Genomic DNA, 10,960 nt, shown 5'->3' on the forward strand with positions numbered 1-10,960 from the left:
TTGAAAGCATGTTAACTTATGGTCATACATGGTTGTACTGCCTATGTAGACATAGTTGGACTTTTGAGATACATGTTTGATTACTGCCTTGGTATACATGGTTGAACTTCTGCTTTGTAAATTTCCAACATTTTTGAAAGCATCTTTACTTCTGGTCATACATGGTTGTACTGTCTATGTAGACATAGTTGGACTTCTGAGATACATGTTTGATTACTGCCTTGGTATACATGGTTGAACTTCTGCTTTTTAAATTTCCAACATTTTTGAAAGCATGTTAACTTGTGGTCATACATGGTTGTACTGCCTATGTAGACATAGTTGGACTTCTGAGATACATGTTTGATTTCTGCCTTGGTATACATGGTTGAACTTCTGCTTTGTAAATTTCCGACAATTTGAAAGCATCTCTACTTCTGGTCATACATGGTTGTACTGTCTATGTAGACATAGTTGGACTTTTGAGATGTAGTGCGTATGTAGGCATTAGTGGAATTTTGGTGAAGCTTGTGTGTCTCATTGTTCTGCCTTTTTTCCTTGTCAATGTATTTTTTTCAGTATCAGCTTGTGGAGCGGCCTGAGAGGAGGAAGAGAGGAGGCAAAGCGCCCGAAGAAGGTGGCCAAGGAGGAGGTGAGGCGAAACGTTTTAACAAGACGGTTCGCTGCCCACTAGGAGAGGTCAAGACGTGTGTAAAAATGCTACAACCTAGGCACAAGACGACGATTATCAAGGTTGGTTTTGGTTGTGTGTTTGACTTGAGGTTGATTCCAACATTTCTCGTCCTTTGATGGGCAACATCTACACGAGGATTGACCCTTCAACCATGATTTTGGACATGGGTGAGGCGAACAAGGTTCTATGTATTACAAGTGATGCTATTTAGCATCTCTTAGGGTTCCCTCAAGGTAATCGTACCCCCCTAGGACCTCGAATGATGGTTTCGATGATGCTGTTATGAGGTTGAAGGGCAAGCTTGGGTATGCTAGGAGTGACGACATCAAGACAAAGGATTTGCGGAAGATCCTCGCTGGACTTGTGAAGGATGAGACGAAGGATGATCTTGCTCTGCAGGTGTTTTACCTTATTGTTTTCATGAAGGTGGTTATCCCTGGAACATCTACACGAGTGTCCAGGGAGGCAGCAATGGCCGAGAACCTTGTGTTTGAGGATATGGCAGACATGGACTACTGCCAGTTGGTTGTTGACGATATTCGAAGTGTTGTTGTTAGGTATCAGCAAGGTACTAGCGGAGGAAAAGTTGTCACAAGCTGTGCCATCGCACCGCTTCTTATGTATCTGGACTGCCTTATCATTGGCAAGACGCCTAATATTGACTTGAGGACCCCTCGCATCAATTTCATGGATCAGGCCAAGCTTCTTGATCTTGCTGCGGCTGACTTGGTCACAAAGGGTGATGATGACCCAGCCAACTGGGTGTTTGGGAGACTGCCTGTGAGTGTTTCTATGCATTATTCTTTCCTGTGTAGTTTAACTTGAACTTCTGGTATTGTCTTGTATATTTTTGTTCCCATGTTCCTTCATTTGTTTTCTGACGCGTTGACTTTTGTTTTTGTATGCAGTGGAAGACACAGGCTGAGGTTGTGTTCTTTAGGGTTATTGAATGTCAACTATGCCTCGTTCTGCCGGCCTAGGGAGTGGAACTTCCCCAAGATTTGAATTCTCCTGGGATGTTAATACCGGTGCCCCCCTGTAGATCCAGGAGGTTCTTCTGCCCGTGTGAGTGCTGCAGGTGGCGTTTCTTCTGAGAATTTGTTTGAAGCTGCCAATGTTTCGCTGGTTAGGATTGACAGTCTTCTTGAAACTGGTTGTGGGGAGTTGGCTCGTGTTCCTTCAACTGCTGAGCGTCCTAGTCGCGTTGATGGGATTCTTCCTCCCGGACATGGATTTGATGTTGAGTCTTCGAAGGAGGTCTTCTCTATTGAAGCTAGATTTCTTGAAGAGCTTCGTTAGAGCACTTCCCACCTTCGGAGTAGCGTTGGGCTGTACAAGGAAATGTAGGATGCTCGTTGCAAGCCTTTTGAAGATGAGGCAAGTGTTGCTGTGAGACAGATTCAGAGGCAGGATTCTGTTCGTTCGGGTCGTGAAGGAGGCCATGTGGAGCATACCAATGAGGTTTGTTTATGTTGGCTTTTGATATTTCTTTGCACTAATGTTCAATGTTAGCTTTCAGTTATTACTATTTGTAGTCATAGGCGGCCGTTATTGATTTCATGTGTCGTAAACTATTTCTTTTTAGCACTAGTGTTCCTAGGTGACCTTCTCTGTTTATAGAACCTGAACTTCAAGTGCTACAGCACCTGAACTTCCATGACTGGCCCTTTTTGTTCCCTTTTGTATCTTAGAGTAGTTTGATATCTGACCTGCTATGTTTACTGTATTTGGACTTCCATTATTTGTCAGTTTAATAGCTGACCTTCTCTGATTTTTTTGTAGGTTGTTGATGATGATGCTAGGGTTGAGGAGGATGTTTTACCTGCGCATGAAGCTGCTCTTGTGCATGAGGCTGCCCCTGTGCATGAACCTGCTCCCGCTAGTGGCATAATAGTTGATGAGGTTCATGGCAGTGAAAATAAGGTACCATTTTTCTTGTCCATTTGTCTTGTTGCCCCTGAGACGGACTTGCTGCCCCTGTGCATGAGGTTCAGTCAGCCCTTTGTAATGACTTTCTGTTTCTTTTGCAGCAGAATGATGATGTTAGTATTCCTCCAGAGAAGGTTGCAGACAAGTCCGTCTCAGGCACCGGCTGCTCCGACGGGGTAGACCTGACTGAACCTCAGTCGTCCATTGGCGCTGAGGTTTCTGATGCTGAGCAGGGCAAGACAACTGGAGACATCATTTTGGAGAAAGATCCTGTTGAGTCTGCTGTTGGAACTGGTGGTAGTGCTGCTGCAAGCCCGGATAAGTCTCCTGCAGCAGAGCCATTAGTTGATGTTGATGATGTACAGGCACAACCAAAAGTTTTTCTTGTTTCAGATTCTCCAGTTGCTCCAGCTGCTGCTGGTGTCCTTCCCGACGATGCTGCACGTCTACTTGAGACGACGATGAAGAGACCGAAAGCGATAGCTATGGAGAGGATGTTGATCATTCGAGTGCTACCACTGGTCTAGGAAAGGATCCATGAAGAGAGGAGCATGCTTGTCTCTCCTTTCCCTATCCCCTTCCCTTTTGTTGTTTGGTTTAGTCCATGATATCCCCTGTGAACTGCCTGTGTGGTCTAAGTTGAACTTCTGGTTTTGTTGTTTGTCGTGTGGGTTGTAAAGAATGTTAAGTGAACCTGTTTTCTATGTGGGTGAAGGTTTGTAATGCATGGGTTGTGATGTCTATGATGCTGTGGTTTTAGCTTTTCTGATGTAGCAGCTGAGATGTGCTTATGTTTTGAATGTTTGTGCTTGAATGTTGGTCTTAATTGAAACTGTCGTGAATCTATGTGCTTGAGTGTTGCTCTTAATTGCTATTTCTTTTTGGTGAGCAGATAGCGACCTTGCTGTCGTCCGAAAGAAGGTCGATGACTTTTATTATAGTGTAACTAGGCTTAAGAATAATCGTTTCCAAGAGGTGAGTGCAGCTGGTCAATATTTACATCATCCATGTACCCCCTGTGAACTGCCTGTGGTTTCATACCTGAACTTCTCTACTCTATGTACCTGAACTTCTTATTTTACTTCTCTGGTGCTGAACTTCTGGCATCTTTTGTACTTTACTGCCTGTTGTGATATAGCTGAACTTCTGTGCTAACATGTGTTATGAACTTCCTGAGTTCCTGATGCTGAACTTGTTTTACTTTCTATTTGCTTGTTTTAGATCAATGATTATGTTCCAAAACAAGGAGTGTGAAGCTTCTGTTGAAGATGTTGCAATATTTTTTGGTCCTCGTGGAATGCTTCGATCTAATGTGGATGAGTGTGCACTCTACTGTCTACGTGCGAAGTACCAGGGATCGGATAAACTCATCAGGCCGTATTGGGTTTGTGTAAGTCAACCATATAGTGATTTCTTTTCTGTTTTGTTCCTTACCATTTTATTTAAAACTTGTTTGTCTCATTTTTGTATTTTTCATATGTTGGTGTTGTCTGAATTATTTTAGGACAAGATTTTCAGAGGTCAATTTGATTCCCGTGTGAGGAAGTACTTCTTGGCGAGTGGTCCAGATAGCATGGATGCACATGATTCGGTATGCAATATCTTGTTCTTTGCCTCTGTATTAGTTTTGCAGTGCGATCCACTTTGTTAATTTTGTTTTATTTTTGTTTATACCGTTTGATATTAATTCTCAGTTTTTAATGATTCGTGTGTTTATGATGCTTCAGGTTGTTTTCCCCACTTTTGACCCGCCTGAGATTCCTGCTTCCATGGGTGGTGTTGGTCATTGGGTTTCAATATTTCTTGACATGAAGAATTCAAGGTTCCAGCTTCTCGACTCCTATTATGGACCAGAAGATGAATGTGCGGTACGCCTGTTTCGGTGGATGACCGACAACATCAAGAAGCTTTGGAGCGATGCCAGCAATGACAAGGAGACACCCTTCAGTCCTCTTACGATCGACCATTTCGCCCTGGATTGTATTGATGTGCCCCAGCAGCAAAACAAGTATGAGTTCCACTTTTTCTCTTTATCACATCTGTTTAACTGTAGTTGTACTTAAGCTGCGACGTGTTTAATTCGTTGGCTTTCTTTTTCTGTTCTAACACTATTCTTTTACTGTGTTTGATGGCAGTATCGACTGTGGAGTCTTCATGCTTACGAATGTTAATTCGTATCATGACGGGGTTCTTGCAAATTATTCCGATGAGAATATCGCGGATATCAGGAAGACGTGCATGTACTCAACCGCTTCTTCTAACCTGTTTGAGACAGACTTCCAAGCTCTGTTTGGCTACTACACAGGTAAGTATTGGAACTTGGACTGCTTACCTGCACTGCATCTTTTATTCTACCTGAACTTCATATTTTTCTCTGAACTTGGACTTTTGCTTGAGATCTGGCTGGGCAGCTGGTTTCAGAAGGAGAGGAGCATTTTCTTGTACATGAACTTCATTTCTATCTTTTTAATTTTGCTTGTGTGTTTTGTTTCAGTAATTTCTTTCCTTCCATTGCTTACGTGGACATGAGCATTTCTTTCTACTTGAACTTTGAGATGATGCCTTTCTATGGTTTTGTTAGCTGTAGTTGAATGTTTTCCAGTTCATCGGTTTATCTTGAACTGTGCCTTTGGTTGTGCCTGAACTTCATTTAGTTTTTTAATGCAACTAATTTTTTTAGGTCAGCTTGAGTAGTAACCATGTCATCTTTATTAGTTGGACTGCACATTGTGTTGTTCCTGAACTTCAGTTATATTTTAATGGTGATGTTTTCTCTTCCTTTTCTTTGACAGACAATCCGTTGGACTTGACCGATTACCACTACTCATTCCTCGGGTCACATGAATACTAGCCTAGGGAGGAATCGATGAGTACACTCCGATATAAGATGATAGACCTCGAACCCTTATTCCTTCCAAGTTGGGGAAGCAAGCTGGTGGTATTTGTGGTACTCCAAAAACCCCTTGCTCCAGGAAGGCTGATGCAGTCGAAGAAGCAGAAGTTATTTCGTCCGATGATGATTTTGAGAAGATTGCTTACCCGAAGAATGTTAAATGTGTTGCTGGTACTGTTGCTGGTAGAGGTGGGAAGAATGCTGTCATCACCAAGAGGAAACCGGCAGTTGAGTCTGGGAACATAACTTCCTCCAAGAGAGCATCAAGATTGCCTTTGAAGTGGTGTTCTCCTGTCGCTCCCCTACAAAAATACAGTTACCCTCATCTATCCGAGGCCCGGATGTTGAAACAGTATGTGCTGAGTAAAGATGGTCTGGAGAAGTACTCTGAGTGAGTTTTCTTCTTCTTAACTTTGTTGGTGCCAGAGATGCTACTCTGTGTCTGAAACTTCTGTTGTTGTAGTATGTGGGCTTCTGTTCATTTCTGCCTTGCCTTGGAGGTATAGTGTCTGAACTTCTGTTGTTGTATTGTCTGAACCGCCGTTGTTGTAGTATCTGAACTTTTGTTTTATGTCTCCTCTTGCCTTTTGAGTTATAGTATCTGAACTTCTCTTTGTTGTTGTATCTGAACTTCTCATTTTTTACCATCCTTTTGTATTCTGCAAGACAAGCTACAGCATGTTTACCATTCCTGCGAATGTGATTGACCTCACAGGACGTGTCCTTTATACTCTTTTCGGTGAAGGGCAGCAGATGGAAGGAGACATAATGGATTATCTCATAAATTTGTGGAAGGATAAGCCGGAGACCTCCGAGATATACACTAGTGCTGACAGGGTTGTTCTTAGTCCCTACTTCATAAAGGTTTTAGTTCTTTGCACCCCTATCTCCCTTTTTTTGCCTTGGTTTTGTTGTAGTGGCATTTGGGAGGTGTTTTAATTGTGTTTTTGTGAATGCACAGTACTGCCTGGAGTATGATTTCTATGCTGCAACAGTTCCAAAGTTTGATGCAAAAAAATCTGTTGGTCTCCTCCCAATGTTTGTTCGCAAGGAAGAAGACCTTCTTAACGCAAAGCTGGTTAGGTTTTCATAACTCTTGCTTTTTTTTAATTTCATGTGCATCCTTTTGCTGAGTTTGTCAAGAAGTTTTTGTTCATGCCGGTTCTTCAGTACATATGCTTTATAGTTTGTGTTCACCGGTCCTTTCATTCTTGGCAGGTTTTCTTGATACTATTTAAGCCAATTGGCACAATGGCTCACTACAGTGTCTATGTGGTGAATAGATATCGTGGGAGCATCGACATCCTTGATTCACTTCCTTGCGCTAATATGCAAACGTTGCGAACGAGTTTCCACGGGGACTATCAAAATATCGTGAGTGTTCCTTAGCCTGAACCTCCTTTCACATTCTCTTGTTTGACATGAAGTTTATTATGCCTCGTGTTGACAAAATATGTTGCTGTCTCTGTTTTGGTAATACTGCTTGAACTGACTATCATTTGGAAGTGGAACTTCTGCTATTTGTTTAGGTGGATCTTATGAAAGTGTCGCTTTTTATGTACCAGAACTTAACTATTTTGGTTAACATGTTTTTGACTTCATCTAATTTTGTTATTTCTGGCAGATCAAGAGATTTCTTGGGTTGCTCGAGGAGGTGTACGGCAAGGCTGCGTACAAGGCGAGCAAGCAAGCTAACTGGGTGACTATTGCAAAGAGGCCGAATTTTATCGATGTTCCGAAGCAGAAGAATAATGATTGTGGTTTCTTTGCCGTGAAGTTCTGCTCTTCATATGATGGCGATGAGATTGTTGAAGATTTTGGTGATGTGGAAGTATGTTCTATCTTTGTTCTTGTCTCATCATCCTTTAATTTTTCTTGTGTGTTTTTGCTGAGCGCTCCTGCTGTGGTTTTAGATATCCGTTACTAAACCATCGTTTCATTTTCTTTGTTTGCAGGCTGCTGCAGATGACTGGAAGGCTGAGTTCATGCACACTCTGATTTTTAGCGAGAAGAATGAAGTCATGCGTTCACAGCTCCCTAAAGAGATCCAGTTCTTTGGCCCATGAATTCGAAGCATTAGTTTCATTGTAGATTTGATTTCGTACAGATTTTTAGGCTTGATAATGATTGGAACAATTCCGTAAAGATTTGGTTGTAAGAATGTTTTAGTGATTTCTGTATCTATAGGTGCAGCACTATTACTTATGATATTGTGGACAAATGTATTTGGTGTGAAGAATGATTTGGCTTTGTGAATTTCAATGTACTGCATCGTTTTCAGTATCCATGTGTTGAATGTTTTTGCCCCAACAGATGTACTTGAACTTCTCCCTTGGTTATGGTTGAACTACTTGATTTTTTGTGTTGTTTATTTTTGGGCCCCAACATATGATCGTAGACTTGAACTTCTGCTTTGAGATGTGGCTGGGCTGCTGGTTTCAGATGGAGAGGATATTCTGTGTTGTGTAATGTATTGGTAATTTTCAACCCAACCAATGTGTATGCTTTTGCATAGAATCTATATTTGTTTTTTTGTGTTTTTTCAAGTGCGAATGTATTTCAGCTGTAACATTGTGCAGAAATATTGTTGACGTTTCTTTATCTTTTGTCGGCATTGTACATGAACTTCTGCACGTATCCAAGCAGAACTTCACATTTGAACGCGTTGTCTTAGGCTTGCTAACCTTAGTTTATGCGGTGAAACTTTATTTTTAAGCATATTTTTTTCCTACATCGATTTTATATACCAGAACTTCTTCTGTAAGCTGACCTGAACTTCAAAACCGTATGATTATTTGCTGGTTGCTCTTTTATGGAATACAACACGAGCACCTCCTGCCATAATATACCAGAACTTCCACTGTAATCTTAGTTGAACTTCACAGTGTATGTTTTTCATTTTTGTTCTTGCTTGCACTCTGCATGGAATAACTGACCAGCACAGCACTTCCTCTCATAATATACCAGGACTTCTACAGTAAGCTTACTTCAACTTCACAATGTATATTTTTCATTTTTGTTCTTGCTTGCTCTTTCATGCAATAGATCACCAGCACATCACTTCCTCTCATAACATACCAGGACTTCTGCAGTAATATTACTTGAACTTCACAGTGTATATTTTGCAATTTATTACTGCTTGCTCTTTCATGCAATACATCACCAGCACATCACTTCCTCTCATATCATACCAGGACTTCTGCAGTAATATTACTTGAACTTCACAGTGTATATTACCAGGGGATGACATAATATTCTGCACATTGACATGACATAAATTTGCATTGTGTTAATTGACCTATTCTAACTGTTCATCAGCCTTGCGCTCCTCCTAGGCTTTGGTGGTAGAGGTTTTTGCTTGACATGTACCTCTTCCTCTTCATCCTCCTCTTCCTCTTCATCGTCGTCTTCCCCTTCCTCTTCGTTGTCCTCTTCCTCTTCGTCTTCCTCTTCTTCGATGGTGTCTTCGTCTTCGTCTTCATCTTCCACCACTTTCTTGTTGATGGCTCTAGGTTTTGCTTTATGTTTCTTCTCTGTCTATTTGTTTGTCTTTTCAGCATCTGCGCACTTCAGGCATGTTCTTGCATTATGTGGTTCATACTCCTTGCATATGCTACAAAGTCTGCTGCTTGCTTTCTTTGGGTGTGGTCCCTTCTTTTGTTCCATAACTTTGGGCTGCTGTTTTTGAGATTTGGGTTGCTTGACCTCCTCAGCATTGTTTCTTTCCAAGAGTGTTGGACAGGTCAGCTTGTTGTGTCCCGCAACCTGGTTGCACACACTACATTTCCTCTGTCCAAGTGGCACTCCGTTCTCATCGAGCACGACGACTCTTCCTGCAGGTGGTGCCTTTATTTGAGCTCTCTTGTCACTTTTCTATGCTGCAGTAATTTTCTTCCTACCCTTTGTTTCAGAATACAGCGGCAATTTCATCGTCTCTTGCTGTTGCTACTCCATTCATTGGCCATCACCCTGCTTGCATTGGTTGGCTTCAGCGGCGGCGTTGACAATTTCAGCTGCATAATAATGAAGGTCATCTTCAATTTCAGCGTCCTCTTCAGCCATCCTTTCGTCAGCATCCACTTGATTTGCTGAATGTATTGCATCAAGCTCTTCCACGAGCCTCTTGAGAACATAGTAGGCTTTGTCATATTGCTGGTCACATCTCATCGCTTTCTTGTTAACCATCAAATTCAGCTGCAGCAAGATGTCTTGCTTCGATAGCCTTGAACTGCCATCTGATGCGGTTGTGTTGTTGTCCCTTGTATCAAAGGTTGGTTGTGATTTTGCAGTCTTTGTGTACCGTTTGAGGATATACTTGTTTGGAAATTTGTCAGGCTTGAGGTAGTCCAGTATGTTCATGATGTGAAGGCGGAACAGGCCTGCATTTGGCATGTGCTGTTAAGGTTGGTGCATTCATTACATTTTGTGATGAATGCAGAATACATAGTTTGCGAGGCAGCAATGAGTTTCATAAATTTTGATATGATACTGCTAGTCTAGCTATTTAATGAGTTTGTTTTTTCGCTCACCTGTGTGTGTCCAGAGCTTGCATTCACACTCGTATATTTCATTCTCTGGGTCAGCTACAACCTGGAATTCATGTTTTGACAAGGAAAATCTTTCTTCATCATCATGGCTAGGCTTGTTGTGGTAGTACACAAGGTACTTAGTGGGCTCTGCTATACGCTTTGCGCGAAATAGCGTGGCTTTTCTCATCCTATTCCTCATCTCGGTGTACACGGCTCTCGTGTACTTGATAGACATGTCTTCCTCGTAGTCGTAATTTGTTTTTGTCACAGGATTGGTCTGCACATGTCAAAAAGTAAGATATTAGTCGAAGCAGAGTCAAGGGTTTCATTTTTTAAAATTCAAAGTGCACATGTTGAAGGTAAACAGAACATGATGGGGATCTTTTGTACTTGTCATCATACCATGTTGGTCATTGTTTGCTCGTTCTCCTTTTGCATCCGAGTTTCTATGCAAGCATTGACCCACCTAGCAAACTTGTGTAGGTTCTGGGTCCCCTTGACAAACCCTTTCTTTAGCACGTGGTTCATGCTCTCGCTTCGTTGTGTGGAAGTCATTCTAGCATAGAAAATATTCTTGTAATATGCTGAAATCCACATCTTCCTATCACTCCAGAGCTGCATCATCATCTGGTCGCTCTCCAGGTTGTACTTGTGCACGAGTTCAGCCCAGGCATCTTCAAACTCCGTTGGCATCAGCGGCCAGTTTAATATAGCTGTGAACTCCTCTTTGAATGTTTTATACTATTTGTATAGCAACGCGAGGTATTCCGTGTACTTCTTCATGATGTGCCAATGGCATAGCTTGTGGACAGTGTTTGGAAATGATTGTGGTATAGCTTTCGCCATCGATGGGCATTGGACTGCATGAATTAAAAAAAATGAAACTTGATTCTTTTTTGTACTGATGGTGAACTTATGTTGTACAAGTACTTGAAC

General features: G+C 41.8%; 1 protein-coding gene across 1 annotated transcript; it reads right to left on the bottom strand.

The window, feature by feature from the left end:
• Positions 1–9,449: 9,449 nt before the first annotated feature.
• On the bottom strand, positions 9,450–10,717 carry LOC109773429 (protein FAR1-RELATED SEQUENCE 5-like). Its single transcript, XM_020332129.1, has 3 exons — positions 10,427–10,717; positions 10,025–10,301; positions 9,450–9,874 (listed from the first exon to the last, which is right to left on the bottom strand). The coding sequence occupies exons 1-3, from the start codon at positions 10,715–10,717 to the stop codon at positions 9,450–9,452; spliced, it is 993 nt and encodes a 330-aa protein (XP_020187718.1).
• Between the last annotated feature and the right edge of the window lie 243 nt (positions 10,718–10,960).

Source organism: Aegilops tauschii, chromosome 5 (genome assembly GCF_002575655.3).
Source record: "Aegilops tauschii subsp. strangulata cultivar AL8/78 chromosome 5, Aet v6.0, whole genome shotgun sequence".
NCBI classification, from domain to species: domain Eukaryota; kingdom Viridiplantae; phylum Streptophyta; class Magnoliopsida; order Poales; family Poaceae; genus Aegilops; species Aegilops tauschii.